Source organism: Patiria miniata, unplaced genomic scaffold, assembly GCF_015706575.1.
Source record: "Patiria miniata isolate m_02_andy unplaced genomic scaffold, ASM1570657v1 HiC_scaffold_3, whole genome shotgun sequence".
NCBI classification, from domain to species: domain Eukaryota; kingdom Metazoa; phylum Echinodermata; class Asteroidea; order Valvatida; family Asterinidae; genus Patiria; species Patiria miniata.
Genome location: NW_024037069.1, coordinates 33,469,993 through 33,488,194, shown reverse-complemented (window position 1 = coordinate 33,488,194; position 18,202 = coordinate 33,469,993). Strand labels below are relative to the sequence as shown.

At 38.2% G+C, this 18,202-nt stretch overlaps 1 protein-coding gene across 1 annotated transcript in view; it reads right to left on the bottom strand.

Annotated features, from left to right (window-relative positions):
• Positions 1-422: 422 nt before the first annotated feature.
• Positions 423-18,202, bottom strand: part of LOC119737768 (adhesion G protein-coupled receptor L2-like) — a 42,922-nt gene continuing 25,142 nt past the window's right edge. The window contains exons 9-27 of the mRNA XM_038212357.1: positions 17,916-17,998; positions 13,262-13,373; positions 11,458-11,526; positions 10,775-10,910; positions 9,759-9,902; positions 9,231-9,318; positions 8,368-8,530; positions 7,804-7,853; positions 7,093-7,225; positions 6,264-6,367; positions 5,673-5,775; positions 4,948-5,098; positions 4,474-4,540; positions 3,711-3,777; positions 3,082-3,170; positions 2,629-2,755; positions 2,025-2,165; positions 1,407-1,464; positions 423-1,311 (exon numbers count right to left, since the gene is read on the bottom strand). Of these exons, the coding sequence (XP_038068285.1) occupies positions 968-1,311; positions 1,407-1,464; positions 2,025-2,165; positions 2,629-2,755; positions 3,082-3,170; positions 3,711-3,777; positions 4,474-4,540; positions 4,948-5,098; positions 5,673-5,775; positions 6,264-6,367; positions 7,093-7,225; positions 7,804-7,853; positions 8,368-8,530; positions 9,231-9,318; positions 9,759-9,902; positions 10,775-10,910; positions 11,458-11,526; positions 13,262-13,373; positions 17,916-17,998 (2,229 nt within the window). The 3' untranslated portion in view covers positions 423-967. The remainder of the gene's footprint in view (positions 1,312-1,406; positions 1,465-2,024; positions 2,166-2,628; positions 2,756-3,081; positions 3,171-3,710; positions 3,778-4,473; positions 4,541-4,947; positions 5,099-5,672; positions 5,776-6,263; positions 6,368-7,092; positions 7,226-7,803; positions 7,854-8,367; positions 8,531-9,230; positions 9,319-9,758; positions 9,903-10,774; positions 10,911-11,457; positions 11,527-13,261; positions 13,374-17,915; positions 17,999-18,202) is intronic.

Genomic DNA, 18,202 nt, shown 5'->3' with positions numbered 1-18,202 from the left:
TTAGCCTTGCGTTTTTATCAAAATTTGGCATTTTTTCCCTCTTTTTTGAACTTTCAAATGTAAGGGGTTAGCCTTGCGTTTTTATCAAAATTTGGCATTTTTTCCCTCTTTTTTGAACTTTCAAATGTAAGGGGTTAGCCTTGCGTTTTTATCAAAATTTGGCAAATTTGACTTTTTTTGGAAATTTCAAAATGTAAGGGGTTAGCCTTGCATTCTTATTCAAATTGGGCACATCTGACAATTTTTTGGAATTTCAAAAATGTAAGGGGCTAGCCTTGCGTTTTTATCAAAATTTGGCAAATTTTACCTTTTTTCAACATTGTGCAAAATTGACTTTTTCTGGAAATAAACAAAATGTAAGGGGTTTACCTTGCGTTTTTATTTAAATTGGGTACATTTGACTTTTTTGGGGAAATTAACAAATGTAAGGGGTTAACCTTGCATTTTTATTTAAATAAAAACAAAATAATTGTTGAAATATGATCACATACATGTAATTATTCCTTAAGGAGATTAGCAATCCACAATTTTTTTTATAAATGCAAGAATTTTAGTAAGTAATTGTATGCAAGCTATGATTGTGAGAAATAAATTGTCTTAAAGCTAAAGTATGTGAAATATAGCTTATCAATCTTGTTTTTGAGAGTGTTTATCTTCTAAATAGGTCTAATGAAATTAAAAGTCACTAAAATGTGTAAAACTATTGCTTTGGTGAGTAGTTCTAGTAAAATATTAATTATTTTAATTTGATAACACATCATTTATGCTTCCACCAAATTCTTAAATAACCTTTAACCAATTTCTGCCGAAAATACAAATGTCTACTTGTTGGCCATGCTTGTTTTGTTGAAATACTTAAGGGGCAAAAATGTACGAAGAACTAGAAGAATGATATCCAAACTCTTTATCTTTCTATGGAAAGTTGGCAGTGTACATGTACACGTATGTTTAGTCCGTGTATTTTTCCCTAGTCGTAATCAACTGGCGGGTACTGGTGGTCACTTTTCGTCTTGTTTTCGGCCACGATTGTGTTAATGGCATTGTTATGCAACCAAGAACGCCCGCTATGGCTACCGTCCGCTATGTTGGTTCCCTCGGCAACTGTGCTGCACGTTTCGGCCAGGCTGCTGGTGTCATACGCCATGTTGGTGGTGCCGTACTCCATGTTGGCGGTCTGACTGCTGTTGTCTTGGTCGTTGTCGTCCACCAGTTTCACGTCGATGGCAGGGTTTGCGTACTTGTCTTTTGTCGTTTCTGTTATATCGCCCTCGCTCAGCGTGTTCAAGGTAGTCATGGCAGAAGTGTCTGTTTCTGTGGTATGAGAGAGATCATGATTGGTAAGCTTCAATGAAAAACTACGTTTTGACTGACTGAAATAAAATGCCAGGTTAACCCCTTGAACTTACTGTGGTAGACTTCAGGGCGACAAGCCTGTTGACGTCTGATAGTTGCACCTTTCTGACTCTAGAGGAATACAAGAAGAAACTAGAATTGATAAATTCTGCATCAGGAAAACATTAAAGAGGGCACACATCAAAACGTATTGGTGAACATTTTTGGAAGGGCGGGCTTTTAACGGAAACCTAGCCTAGCGTCGAGAAAAAAACGAAGACGCATTTTCACAGTTTTCTAAAACTCAGCCTTCCACAGCTTAGTTTTTAATAACCTGCTTCATATTTATCGTACTGTTGACCCTTGAACCGGCAAAATCCATTTTTGTTGGCATAACTTTTAAGATTGCCCTGTCCTTCAACAACACAGCTGTGTGGTCGAGTGGTTAACACGTCGGCACAAGCAAACGGATAGTTGTGGGTTCGAGTCCCACCCAAGCAAACCACTGAACTTTTTCTCACAAGTTTTTTGACAGCACTGACAGAGTGAACGCATATAATGCATTTAATGCTGATAAAGTTATGTTAGTGAAATAAAACCCAGCATTCAAAAGACATGCTTTATTTTTAGAGAAAGTGAAATTGCCACTGATTTGGCAACAAATCAAATAAAAAGAAATTGAGATGACCTACCCAGCTTTGATTTGAAGCAGAGTTCCTCCCGTACCGGTCCCTGATGCAAGCTGGCAGCCATCTTTGACGATGCACAAACTTCCGCATCTCGGAATTCACTCGCTCGTTGCCGAGGCAGTAGAAGACGAAAATGAACAGACCCTGCAAAAAAAAGGTAACCATTTGAAGGTGAATTTCTGATGAAAATACTCCACGAGGCTACTGTGGTCTAAATGACTCAGTTTTTGACTGACAAGCCCAGTCTTGTTTTTTAAAGGCACATAGGATCATTTGCATTTATCCCAAAAGTAACCTACCAAATTATTATCAAAAAGCTTACTTGGATTCAATTTTAGATCGTACTGGTACTAAACACCTCGTGATATTATTCTGTCTGGCTTGCTGCCATTTTAATAGTAGAAATCATGAAATGTAGGTGATTTCCAACAATCAGTCAATTGACAGATCTTTGGAAATAGAGAGTGCTATGGATGCAATCATGTTTCACGGTCGAAAAGGTTGTGCATGATGTTTCACTGTTTTCTCAAAAAGTGTAGTATCCACTGAAACTTTCTTCTTCTTTGGATTGTGAGTGGTGTTATTCTGGGAAACGAGGTGTTTTTACCTGTAAGGAATTGAGTATGGTGAAGATGTAAGCTACGACCAGCGACTGTTGATTAATGAAGAAGAATCCGATGCCCCATGTGATGCCGAGAAGGAATAGAAGCGTCATGGCCCCCTTGATCCAGGGCCTAAGGCAGAAGACAAAATAATCATTTAACACAATGCATGTACACGCTTGACATCACCTGGCTTCAATCGACTGAGAATGAATTCCGGATGCTGACTTCGTGCACAATTCAAAATCTGATTCAGCCACTTTTCAATGAATATCGAGGTCCTAGAATACTGTTCTCGGAATATACAACACTCACAGAGCTAAAACATGATCAGGTTAGTTGTTAGGCACCCATCTTTAGATTTTGAGCACTTTTTCTGCTTCAAACGAAACAAATGTCTAAATGCCAACGATCTACTCTACCTTTAAAGCGAGAAATTTAAGGAATTTATTACCAACCTGATGTCGTTCTGAGCGATTCCTTTATTGATAGATGATCGAGAGGAGTAGGCGATGCGAAGTGATACAATCAGTAGCACAACGTTCACCTGTACGAGGAATAATGCATGTCAGATATATAATTCAAGACATTTTTAAAAAGCAATACTAGGCTAGAATAGAAAGATATTGGTTGTTCTCTGACTGTTGTTTATATCAATATCAAGAGTCAAAACATTAATTTCTAACTGTTTTGTAACAAATCATTTCAATTTGGAAAACTATTTTTGCTTTGGTTCAGGCAGGTTCAGGCAATGGAAAACAAATGAACATCTTAATTTACCAAAAAATAGAAAACCATATTTTTGGATGCTCCAGGTCCTTGATACCAGATTTGTACAGAAAAATAACTTTAAAATCCGAACAGTTCAGCCTATGCCCTGAAAAGTCCTACCGGCAAAATTACCATCCCAAAACTCAAAATTACTTCACAATCCTTTTTTGTTAATCTGTATTGTGGAAACTGATGACATGTTGTGCACTGAATACTTGTGTGAATGTGAAGCACACCTACAATTCTTGCAGGGGCCAGAGAAGATTTACCATTGTATTTGTTTAAATCTGGATTTTGTGAATTCACATTAACTTACTGCAATGATCGCAGCCACTGGGCCTGTAAAACTCCAGATGAAGTAGTTATCCGTCGACAACCAGCAACTAAAGAAAATAATACATGAATGAATGACACATGAGTTATGAGAAACTTAATGGGCTATGTGTAAGAACAATAACTTCAGTTCATCCTACTTGGACACATTGGTTTGGTAGAAGGGCAAGCCTTGTCCTCTGACTGATTGAACATTGACTGACTGACTGAGGCCCGTTCTAGACGCGGTGCTACTGCTGCACCAAACTTATTGAAATCAGAGTGGCAATAGCTCGTCTACAGCACTGTATATCGTTGCTCTAAATGCTGAATGTAATAGTTGATCCTTAACACATTTGGATTAATGGGCCGGGGGGAGGGGGGGGGGGGGGTGGCTGATGGGCTGGTACCATCTTCCGAAATAGGGGGTGCTCTTCAAAAACGGCAGTTATGCAAAGAAATAAGCATTATGTGCCCATTTTCAGGGCGCATTGTAAGGGTTCGCTACAACTTCAAGTTAAATTAAGTTCAGCACGGCAATAGCACGGCAATGGTACAACGTTTGGAACAGTGCCGTGCCCCTGCCATTTGGAACCTGTCGAGCCAATGGATGGTGCAGTGCCGAGCTCACATCGCCGAGCCAAATGGTTCTAAACTCCATGCTATAGCCATGCCAAACTTTAAAAAAAGGTCAAATTAATTGACTTTGGCACTGTAGTAGCACGACCTTACTGACTATTTTAAATAAGTAAATCCCACTGACTTACTATCTGTCTGTCCCATAGCCAGTGTAGTTGACGCCTGCAGAAACACCGACAACAATTGCTGGAATACCTAACAACATAAAAAATACTTCAGCTTACATGTAGGTTTACATAAAACCGGCTTCTGACTAGCACCCCTTAAACAAAGACATTGACAAAATGGGGAATCCACACAGGGCTGGATAGCTCAGTTGGTAGAGCACCGGAACGGCAATCTGGAGCTTGCAGGTTCAAACCCTGCTCCAGTCAATTTCTTTGTTCAACTTTTAAATGATTATAATAGTCAGTGTATTTGAAGAAAAAAAATAATGTTAGAAAATGACACTTTCCAGCTATTCCACACACTTCAAACAGTTGGCTTATTGATGCAGAGTTACACTTGGGTTGTCGGAAAAAGAAGCACTCTATTGTAAAAAAAAATACATAAAAAGCGAAATCAGCGATAGAACATCCTTTCAAACCTTCAGGCCAACTTACCATATCCAGCTAAGTAGTACGGCCAGTGTCTGGAGTGAGTAGAGAACACATGGACTAGCATAATGTAGAACTGAACGGCTTCTAACGACATCCACACAAAGGCCGACAGGAAGGAGTAATGCAACAGGCCAGCAATAACTGAACACAGTATCTAAAGAAAAGGAAAAACACCTTTCGTTGATAACCTCATTTACAGCTGTTATTTGTGATTTTACCTAAATTATTCAGATTGCAAGAATACAAATAAAATTGGATTCACTGCAAGAAGAAAAGACAAAGCTTACTCAAATTCGATATCGGGTTTGCCTTTCACCAACGTATTTTATAAACACTGTATACTCAGTGTTGCCCCCAATTGATTATGAGAAAAAAAATACTCGGGTGAGACTCGAACCCACGACCTCCTGCTTACTAGCGCAGATGTCGTACCAATCGACCACCGAGCTTGCTGGGGTCGAGTCCCACCAGAGTTATTTTTTCTCACACTCACTTGGGGGAAACACTGAGTATACAATCTTTATAAAAATATGTCGGTGAAGGGCAAAAAACTCAATATTGAATTTACATCACCCCAACGCAAATTCCATCTTATGAATACTTGCTCAAATTGTTATTTTTAATCGAACTGTTTCCAGTTTGAATTGGTGTTGTTGTCTTGTTTTGTTTTGTTGGACACCTCCACCACAAGCTTCAGCTTCCATGAATGAAGTTAAGCTTTCCATTACCTTTATTTGTGTTTGTTCCACACCGGCTATGAACAGCGCATTGGCAAGTAGTAGCATGAGGCACAGATTGCGATGGATTGTCACTCGTAAACTCCAAATGTTTCTGGAAGTTAAAAAAGTACAAAAACAATTCATATCACTGAAAGTGCTCACAACATTGGATTACATATTTTGGTTTCATATAAAAACACCACGCTTCCAAAATTTAACATTTTTTAAAAATATGATTTACTGCTATGGAAACGAGATTTCTTGTTATCTTTAATTTGAATGATCTGTAAGGAAACTTAATTCAAAATTTCACCACATTTCTGAAATGTGATTTGGACATCTACAGTTATCTTCTCAAATTATTTTCACTGTTTACTCGTGAGAAAAGTTCTTGAGAAACTTACTTGGTTGCATATGAAACAAACCCTAAAGTTCCTTAATAGTGCACATGCCTTTAGTAGCACGAAGTTGTGAGCTGAATTTTCACCTTTTTATTCTCGCAACATTTTCTCACTACAGTCAACCTCATGAAATAAAATGGTATAATATCTTGAAATCCCCTGATGTAAGAATTCAACAAAATAGAAGAAACTTACTTACCTGAAAAATGTGAATGCGAAGATAGATATGAACAGACAGACGATCGAAATGGAGCAGCCAACAAACGTTAAAACTGTCAGTACTTTCTCGTGGATCACTGGAATCTAATACAAAGAAAGAAAGGCAAATATTTCTGATAATTAATGATGACACCAAGATATTTTATCTTGACTTTTACGTTGACTAACGTAAGGGCCCATCTCAATTCATATCTGGGACGAGTTCCGGACAAGTTGCGGGTAGAATCATTCACTTTGTCAGGACCTGTTCCGGGAGATTTTCATTAGCAACTGTTTGACTCACCAATACTGATAACTTCATTGCGGGAAGATTGCGGGGAAGTTGTTCAGAATCCTGCAAATTATACCGATACAATGTCCGGAACTTGTCCGGAACTCATCTTGGATATGAAGTGAGACGGGCCCTAACATCATCTTATTGCCGTATATTCCATTAATTTTAAATGATCATCACTATACTGTAATTGTGATGTTTGGAAAAAAATAATAATAAAATCAACGTTGTAAAGAACTAGTCTGCTCAGTGCTTCCAGAACTTAACAAAAAAAGTCATAAGCTTTAATACTCAGTTGGGATATGAACCCCAAATCTCCTGGTTACTTGTACAGAAGTCTGAGTTAACACTCAACCAAAAAACATCTACCACTATCAGCCGGCTAGTTCAAATGAATGTTCATGAGGAGAAAAAAACCCATCTTCAAAAATTAAATTAAAATTTGCATCACGTTAATGCATATCTTTAAATCACACACACAAAAACAAACAATCTAAACCCCCCCCCCTTTTTTTAAGTCGTGTTTAATACATACCTTGGTGTGGGTACCAGTGACGTCCATGAGAATAGCAAAGTTTGTGAGATGATTGCATGCACAGGCACTGTGGGTCTGGTTACTGGAAACCAGTCGACAGCCTTTGTCCGACCAGGCACCGTTTCCCCCCAAACTGTGAAAAAAGATCAAAGATTTCAACTTGATTCAAACTATCAGGGCGACATATCGTCAAAACCCACTACAAAAAAAGACCTGCTGATGCCTAAATTTAGCCCATTACTTTGACCACTATAATTTCTTCTCATTGTCTTCTCTCTACAGGTTTCTTCAGGCTTGCGAGCTACAGTGCCTGGGGCACTTTTGAGAAATCCTTGGTTTCATTACCAGAAATAAATAAATGATAATTCACTTTCACAGGATACACAATTTTAACAGCAATATTGTAGCAGTGAACTGCGTAAAAAAAAGTTTAAAAAAAACCACCCAAAACCTGTCAAATCCCAGGGATCAATTCTCGCATAAAACCAAAGATTTTCTCTGGATTTATGCACCTGACTCAGCCTGACCCTAAACCCAATCAAACGCAAAACCTCGAACCAACCATCCCATCAATTGTACCCAGTTTCTTCTAATACAGATACAAATCAGCTCAATGTAGTATCACAGGCATGAATGCATTACAAGTTTCACCATCCTGACCTAAGGTGGCAAGCATTTAAAAATAGCCTTTGCTGAGTATTGAAGATCTACCTTTTGGAGGAATTCCAGAAGACACAGCTCACGTTTCCAGTTATGTTGGACTAAAATAAAGCAAAATTAAACCAGGACAATTTTGTAAACCCTGATTTTCACAAAAATAAAAAATGTCACATCTGAATCCCAAATTATTAAATTGATTGAAAAAGCTGTTAATCAACGAGATCTTCTTTATCCTTAACCTCCCCCCCCCCCCCCCCCGGTATTTTGGCTAGAAACCCTGCTGAACACAGCAACATGCGACACTTGTCAAAATATCAAAATGACAAGCCTGAACGGTGCAGCAAGATCCATCAGGTCAAAAGTCTCAAGGCCAAACTGCCTCAGAGTCTGTGGTCACCGAATGCAGCAGGATACAACTGTGGCATTGTTCTATGGGACTAGCTCTCATTGTCTCAGAAGTGGCCGTTTATGCACTGGTGTTGATGGCTCAATGCAGCAAGGTCCCACAGACATTTACACCTGATGCACTGTGCTGCATCTGGCAGGGTTAGGGTTAACAAAAAGGAAGAATAAAGCACTGTTTGGTAATTCAAACGATCAGGCCCCGACACCTACCAGGGTATGTTTGATAGTCAGCAGTACTTCCTCATCATTCTCAAATGTCTCGACGTCTTTCTCTTGTTTTCTAGCGGAGGCAGACATGACAGCAGAATTTAGCTGCAGACCAAGCGACTCATCCGTCTCATTGCTAAAGTCATAGTCAGTGTCATTCACAGACCTGTCATCAAGTTAAGAATACACTTAATTACAACTACACAAGGTAGACTTTACACGAAGCAGAAAACAAGCATTTTGATTATTTGCACATGTTATGGGATACATTGTATGGCATTGTGTTTTGATGAATCTATTAAAGGGAATATTCAACATTTGCAAACATCGAAAAACAAAACTAACACATTTTTACGAAATACCTTACTAGGATGGTGATAAATGCCAGTCTAAAGCATCCTGTAAAATTTTGGCACCTGGTGTGAAGTTATTTTCAAGAAAAGTGGTATTTTGTATAAATTTCTAACAGTGGTCGGTCGACCACCGTTGGAAAAACCTAACTATTATTCAAGTACTGCTCCAAATTTACCATTTTTTTCAGTCCAAATTTAGTTTGCTATTGGCTACATGTTCATGAATGGGTGCAGGCCAGCTAGACTGGTTCCCTTAATTTACAATTTTCCAGCATCTATAAATTGATCCATTTCATCATTAGTGGAGTCAGGGAACCAGACTACTTGAACATTTTTGTTTTTCTTGGTTTTTCCAGCATTTTTGAACACAAAACTTCAAACATGTCAGTGTAACAATATTTAATCTATTATACATGTACTAACCCCTCAAATAGTTCATTTCCGAAAATTACAGCAAAAGCCAATCATACATTCCCTTAATAAACCATAGATTTAGAGATATTCTGACTGTACCTGCTTATCGCTTCCATGCCATCGATTGCGGTGTCGGTCAGGTACTCCCCTAGAGTTTTGTAGACGAGGAAGACTACCTGAGCAGAACCTGAAATGTAAATCCAGAATGAACGATACTTCTTTGTCTCATCTCGAGAATTTGCCTTTTCTTTGTCTCATACCGAGAATTTGCCTTGGAAAAGAAACTTCTCACGGTGTGACAAAAACTAAAAATTTGAATATTTTGGGGGATTTTCCTCCGCCCTCCAATACTGCAAACTTCTCAAGTATCGTTTCTCTAACTGTTTCTCAGGCTTTTTCCAGGCATGCAACTGGGAATTTTGAAGGAAAAAAAATCCAAATCACACAAGACTGTGTGCAGCGTTTTTCAAGTTGTAATGGCATTCACAAGAAGTTAAAAACGAGGAAATCAGCGGATCCGAGAGAAAAATTGCCTTCAAGTTTTCGTCAGCCATTACAACACTCATTTACTCTCAACTCTCAGTAACCTTAGTTTCATAACCAGAAAAGAACTGCAGTTCATAGTACCCATGTTGCCTGTGGTCTGTGTAGCAGACGGTGGTAGGGTGATGGTATTCAGCGTATCAGTGGTTCCATCCTCTGTCGTCCGCGTGTCTTGGAAGAAGACAGCTTTGCCTGCGTTCTCACTGGCTATTGCCTCCACAGTCATCACTGATGGACAAGTGAACATTGAGAGATAAGAGGTTAAGAAGTCTTGTTCAATACAAAAAAACTAATCGACACAATGAGAATAATAATGTAATAATGGATACTCATACAGGCCTGGTTGATAAAAAAAACCGAAACCGAGATATTATTGCTAATGTGAACAGAAGTAGGGCACATGTGAATCAAAGGGAGATATCCTCTGTTAGGGTTGAATCTCCTCTTTAAAATGACACCCTGATCATGTCATTACATTCACGGTTGACTGAGCAGTGACCAATTTTTGAAAGGGTCTATTTAGAGAATTACGCCACTTGACTTCAATTGAGTTTTATGTGGTGTCATTTGTCACAGAGTGAAAGGCTATGGTTGCCAATCAAGGCAGGTGGGGAAAAAAAAGAGGTTTCACCATGAAAGTGGCGCAAGTCTCTAAATAGACCCTTTCATAAAATTGGTCACTGCTCAGTCAACCGTGAATATAATGACATAATCCAGGTGTCATTTTAAACAGGAGATTCAAACCTAACAGAGGATATCTCCCTTTGATTCACATGTGCCCTTCTTCTGCTCCAATTAACAATAATATCTCGGTTTCGTTTTTTTTTATCCACCCTGTATAGCACTTTTAACTAGGATCAAAGTGCTTTACAATATTATTACCCCTGATCATCGGGCCAATGAAACATTCCAAAGACATTCTCAGCTCCCTGGGAGTACACAGCTCGATGCTGCAATATCGGCACAAAGCACCTAAAATCAATCACACTAACCATCTCTGCCCTCACACGTACCCTTTTGACTACTCCCAGGTTAGGGCCTCAACATTGGTCGTGGATAAAATTTTAACAAAGCTCATAGAAGAGAGAGAAAATCCTCACCGATATTTTCAGAGTGAATAACAACATTAGTCTTGTCTCTGCTGAGATACTGAGCCACCAGGAAGCCGGTGTTCTCCAGATTCTCTGTGACATCGGTGGGAGTTGCTGGTGTTTGCGATGCTGCTGAACCCTCATCCTGATGAGGGAAAGCAAGGAAAGAAAAACAAGATGGCTTGATCAAATTTGACTTTTTTTTAATGTACTTTTACTAGCAGGTAGGTGAAATAACCTTGAAGAAAGACAATTTAATCAATGTGAACAGAACATGACAGAAAGAACTAAAAATGCTACTTTTCTGTAAGTTTCTTTGACAAAAAAGAAAAAAGAAAAATGAAAGGTGTCTTTGTCTATATCAGGAAAAAAATGACTGTTCACAAACATGACAAAGAGAATAGTTGTATTACATGGTGTTAAAATAAAACATTAACCCCACCTTGAGTGATTTATTAGGAACCTTCCTCACTCTTGCAAATTCCAACACCATATGGTAAACTCTACACCCAAACTGTTGGACTCTGATTATGGTGGTATGCCTGACCCCATGTAAAGCATAATCAGTTTACTAGTGCAGTCCTCACTCCAACAGATTCCAACAAACCCTCGTGTTGGAGTTTGACTGGATGGGGATTGTTAGGGTTAAACTTTTTCAGTTTTTACCAGAAATAATGTTAAAATTAACTCACTGTTGCTGCTGATGCCCATGTGCTCTGTTTGTCCGAATCCAAGATATTACTTCCAAATTCAACCAGGATCTAAACAAATTAGCAATAACAAAAAAGTTTATATTTTTATTACAAAACTTAAGCTATTTTTAAACTTAATTATTCTTTTGGTTTCATTGTTTCTTCAACACCTGAAAACTTCCTCAATTTAAGATGAAGTCATCTGGCATTTTTTCATTTTTGTCTTTTAGTTTTGTAAGACAAAAATGGAGAAGGCAGTTACGACATTTATTAAAAACCTTCAGGAAAGTTTGAACCAAAAAAAGATTGATTTCTGCCCAAAGCTCACAAAATGCACCATGCAAGCAAATTGGGGCAATTTGTTCAAATTGAATTTTATCCAATTTATTTTTTATGGCCCAAGTTGCGTGCAACAGAGCTGTGAAATAGCAGGGTGATACCGATATATCACATTTGGAAAATTCTAAATTGGATTGCATTTTAGGTATTAGCAATATAGCCTGGCCCAAAAGTGCATTGCCAGGGGCCTCTTTACTTTTCCTCATTCAATTACACAAACCGTGAGTCAAGATGAAACTAGGCTATCATACTAAATGGCGTTATGTGGCATAATAAATTATTTACATATCAAGACCAGCTACATTACTCAATCCCATTCTGTAACCTGATGTGCTGTCTACAATGTAATCCCCTGTATATTTGCTAATGCAACATATATCTCACACTGTAAGGCAAATTTAAGGGTAATACGTGTACAAGAACATCTGCTTTTGCTGTAATTTTTAGAAATGGATGGATTTTACACCAAATATTGTTACATTGACCTGTTAAAAATGTTGTGTTCATAGATGCTGGACAAAGCAAGAGAAACATGCTGTTCTTGTAGCAAGAGAAACATGCTGTTCTTGTATACAACATCTGCTTTTGCTGTAAGTTTTAGAAATGGATGGATTTTACACCAAATATTGTTACATTGACCTGTTAAAAATGTTGTGTTCATAGATGCTGGACAAAGCAAGAGAAACATGCTGTTCTTGTCGCAAGAGAAACATGCTGTTCTTGTAGTCGGGTTCCCTGACTCTACTTCAGATGAAACCGAGCAATTAGGGAATTGTTAGGTAAGGGAATCAGACTAGCTTGCTTGCACCCTTTTACGGATGTGTTACCGATTGCAATTAAAAATGTGGACATAACTAAATTTTGGAAATTGGGGGCAGTATTTGAAAAAAAAAAATAGTTTGTTTCAAACGATGGTCGGCTGACTATCGTTGCAAATTGATACAAATATTCCACTTTTCATGAAAAGGACATAAACCATTACCAAGTGCAACAATTCTCACAGGATGTTTGAGATATTGTTCACTTACAGTCAAGTAAGATACATTGTATTTCATAATAGTTTGCTAGTTTTGTTTGCAAATGTTGTATAACTATTACATGTAAGAAACTATTATTCCTTCAATTTCATCAGTATACAATGCATTTCTCTGAACAATCATGTCTTCAAATGTTTCTATGTTGGCGAATCAAGTCTAATGACAACAATTTTTTCAAAGTTACCACCCAAAACTATTCATTGTTTTGTCTTAAATTAAATCAAAGTCAACATTTTAGTCCAGAAAATACTGCAAAGAAACAGTTGAACAGATTGTTTTAAACAAATTTGTATTGTAGTTCCCTTGGCACTTCTTCAAATTGCTGTCGACCATTTACTATCGATAAGCCTGTTTCAAGATATAGTCAACAGTCATAGTAAGAGCGCCCTCGCACGGTTGTGCATAAGAGGCATTTGAAACCAACTTACCTCCCCAAATGCCTCGACAGTAGACTGTTGTTCCTGCTCTGCCAAACCTGTCAGCTGCTTATCTTGGAGTTGTAGTAGGTCATTCATCAGAGAAACTGTCTTTTGTACATCTCTGTTAAAAAAAAATCAATTTGCAGTTGAAGAAAGAATGTCGACTGATGAAAGGGGATTGGAATCTGTGGCCTCAAGCAGGGCAGTTCAAGGTATCATATTGGGGGGGGGGGGGCTGAGTTTTGAAGGAAAAAAAATAATATTAAGACATTAGGCTTCAAGAAACAACTACAAATCTAAATCATCTGCTTCTCAGCTTTCTGGGACCACAATATTTGCAGCAGTGTTGTAGTCGAGACCAGATAGTCTGAGACCGAGACCAAGACCGAGACCTGAAGTTGCGAGACCGAGACCGAGACCGAGACCAACCCCTTCAAGGCGGACTGAGACCGAGACCGAAATGGTCCGAGACCGAGACCGAGACCGCGGACAATAAATAACAATAATCTAAATAAAAAAACAAGACACTAATTACAGCTGAACAGTCTGCCCTTGAGATGATGATGTTGATGGGGATGTGAAGGAAGTGATTGAAAGTTAGGAATCACTTGTACCTGCTTAATTGTGTCATGCGAGTGCTCTTCATGTTTGCTTCATACCATAAATTACAACATGGCAACAGAATTTGTTATTGTCCAATCAATTTTTAAAAAAAGGGAAACAACCTAATTTAAAGAAGGGGAAAACCTAATTTGATGAACTCCATATATTGTTGCCACTTTTTAAAAACATATGTTTTTTTAAATATAATATTGTTTAACTACTATAAAGTGTCAATCTGATGAAGAAACTCCAACTTCATAGGAGTACGACAATTTGTACTAGTTTTTTGCAATGTTGAAACTTGACAAAAGTAAAAAGTTAAAGGTGGATTTGAAAAGTAAAAAGTTAAAGGTGGATGTTTCATCTGTTATAGGAACTAAACTAAACTGTTACAGGACCCTAAACTCCACAGCCACCCCTTGGTTTCAGCAATGACTACTAACAGATATTTAAAAGCAGCTTTAATTTTACATTGGACCTCCTTGTAAACCTGATTCAAAAAACAATTGGAGCAAGAAAATATTGATTTATTTTTTAAAATTTCAGTCATGGAATATAGACTTGTACATGTAGACCCAAAAATTGAGAGGTGGTCGCAAGAGAGGCCTGGCTTAGGCTGAAATGTAATGCCACTTTATTTGTGTATAACGTCAATACCATTACATACACTATAGAAGATCGATGAACCCTATTTGCCTGATCTATCTTCTGTTAATCTGCCCGCCGTCATCATCGCCATTAGCCTATTTGAGAATATGGCCGACACAATAGAAGGGCGCTGTCACAACCTGAATGTGGTGGGCGAGATGTACTTTTGGGATTCATGGCTCAGTACCCACGCCTCTCTGTGTTTTGTACCAGCGTATCACCCGCATCGGCTACTATGCCGGGCGATTTACTTGAATATTTTAGTAATTTACAAGTACAACATATTGCCAATATTTCAATCGTTTATTGTGATGGCCGTAAACAGCATTTAGCGATTAATGGAAACAAAAGTCTTCTCGACTCATGCAAATGCAATTGACATTTAGAAAGGAGACAAGACAGGCAATTAGACTCTATTTTTGTGTGACTATGGCAGTAGCTCAATTTGTGTTTATCACAGATGAAAAGGTGAATACATGACAAGTCAAAAATAAAGTGACAGTATGATAAAGAAAAAGAAATGGCACCCTCCATTTTATAAAAAAAAATATAATTGGGATAAAGAACATATTATTGAGTAGTAACTCTGAAAATTTCACGTAATTTGAATTCTCTATTCCCAAGTCGTGCCTATTTTAATAAAGAGATCACAAAATGCAGCTGTCCACCACTAATAGCAATTTAACGGTCTACAAATTGATGAATATCCATTAATAACTATAATGGAAAAAAAACGTTTTCCCGCCTCAACGAATAAAGTAAAAATTGAAAAGAAAAATAGAAAAAAATCACCAATATTTCTGGGGAAAAAGAGTTCAATTTTTCCCCATATTCAAAACAAAAAATCTGACGGTAAGAATACTGTTTCAATCTTGATTCATAAGATTTTAATCCCAGTTGTATTTGGAATCAATGAGGATGGCTATAAAGTGCTTGTTTCAACAAACCATCCCACAATAAAAACAAGAAATAAGAAAAGGAGCAATGGTTGTTGGACTATGCCTCACTCACTAGAAAGTGAAGAGAGACATGTCTATCAGCATCACACTGCAGTCACATTTGCCCTCAACTGATTCTTTACTTAATCCAAAACTGGGGCCGGGGCGGAATCCGCCCCCTCACTTTTTGGCTGGTCTCGACTCGAGACCAGCCAAAAATCGAGACCAAAGGGGACCGAGACCGAGACCAAGACCGAGACCACAGCTCCCGAGACCGAGACCGAGACCGGCAAAAAGTGGTCTCGAGACCGAGACCGAGACCGAGACCGGTCTCGAGACCAGTGTTGTAGTCGAGACCGGATAGTCCGAGACCGAGACCAAGACCGAGACCTGAAGATTCGAGACCGAGACCGAGACCGAGACCAGCCCCTTCAAGGCGGACCGAGACTGAGACCAATATGGTCCGAGACCGAGACCGAGACCGCTGATAATAAATAACAATAGTCGAAATTAAAGAAACAAGACACGTTATTTATAGTTGAAAAATGTAACCTTTCTATTCACAAAGAATACAGACCAAAATTTTGACCAGTGGCAATGTTGACAAATTGATACATGACACCTTACTTGAGCAAAAAGTAGTTACACTTAAGAAATATGGGCTTTGATGACATGTTGTCTACAACCAATCGTGACAAAAGTAAAAAGTTAAAGGTAGATGTTTCATCTGTTATAGGAAATCGGATCCTAAACTCCACAGTCACCCCCTTGGTTTCAGCTATGACTTCTAACGGATATTTAAAGATGCAATTTTAATTTTACATTGCCTTTTTTTTCCTAAAATAAATTTAGGACTTAACTTCTAACAAGACTTGTGTACTTGATTTTAAAAAATGGGAGCTAGAAAATGTTTAATTAATTTTTAAATTTTTGTCATAGAATGTGGAATGTGGACCCACAAGTTGCGAGGTGGTAGCCAGAATGTGCCAGATATGGATTTTTAATTTTTTTCTGAACGGGATTTTTAATTTTTGAGGAATAATGGGGTACTTTAAAATGAGCAGCCATAAAATGGGGTCTCATCATACACTCTCATGGCAACAGTGAGTGGTAACTGGTAAGAGTGTGTGAGTTCAAAGCTGGAAAATCAGGTAGAAAAATTTACTTTTTCTTCAAAATACTGTCCCAAATTAAAGAGAACATTGTGTGGGGTCGAATATATAACTATTAAATTTGAAGCACCTCATTTATTATCAGAATACAACATGCAAGTGATTACGCCCACAGGGGTGGGCTAAACTACACAATCCCCGAAAATGGTTGACCCTTATTGCATAAATTGTTACAAGTTTATACTTTGCTTTATGTGGCCGACTCAACAGATAAATGCCGAACTTGTTCCAAATTGTTCAGTGACTGGTACTGCTGCAGTTTTACATGTACTTTGGGGACTTTCCAATGTGCAGTCGAGTCCAAACCGACCGCGATATATAACAAGCTTGATCTACGGGCTAGCAAATGTTTTAAATAACAACGGTACTAAACGAAGTGAACACAAAGTAATCGATCGAGCTGTAAAAGCTACATATTGCCGGTCTCGACCCGAGACCAGCCAAAATATCGAGACCAAAGGGGACCGAGACCGAGACCAAGACCGAGACCACAGCTTCCGAGGCCGAGACCGAGACCAGCAAAAAGTGATCTCGAGACCGGTCTCGAGACCGAGACCGGTCTCGAGACCTACAACACTGCTCGAGACCTACAACACTGATTTGCAGACAGATGGAACTGATTGAGCAATGCTTATCCCAGCTCACTTGCTGAGTGAGTCTCAAGTTCATTAAATCAAATATTCATTCATTAAAAAAGCACTACCTTTTTGATTTTTTTATTTAATTTGTTTATTTTAGTGTGATTAAATCCTTTGTCAATATCAATTCTTAACTGCATGATTAAAGGCATATATGAATGATCATTTGCATTTATCCAAAACCTACCAAAATATTATCAAAAAGTTTACTTGGATTAAAGATCATAGTGGTACTAAACACCCCGTGAAATTACTCCGTCTGGCTTACTGCAATGTCGAAGAAATTTATCAAGAAATGTAGGTGATTTCAAATGATCAGCCAATTGACAGATTTTTGGAATAATGAGTGTTATTGGCAAAATCATGTTTGTGATCAAAGGTTGTGCATGGTTTTTCACTGTTTTCTCAAAAAGGGTAATATCCACTGAGCTCAAACTTCAACAGGTCAGGTTTTGAACGTTCTTCTTTGGATATTGAGTGGTGTTATTATTGGAAATAAACAACATGCATGAAAAGTAAATGACCCTATATATATATGCCGTTAAGTTGTAACCCACAAACACATGTAAGAAATCTTCTGTTTTGTTTACCTAACAAAGAAGAATTGATATTTTCTTGATAATTTGACTGCTTTAAAAAATGTTTTATGTATTAAAAATTTTACCGGTTCTGTACTGTGGAGCTGGCTACCGTGTTATTCAGCACTGATTGTGCTAACACGCCGGCAGATACCGATTCACTTTCAATCTGAAATACAAAACAGGCATAAAGGGCGTCGCTATCGTGAATCAAATTACATCAGACGGCTCACATTATAATAAATAAAAGTTAGGCCATGCTACAAAGTACAAGAAGGTTGAGGGTAGACAGTGAATTAATAACCAGGTGTGTGAAAACAACCAATGCTGATAGCAGATCAGGGTTCACTTGATGAAACAAAGTTCAGTGAGC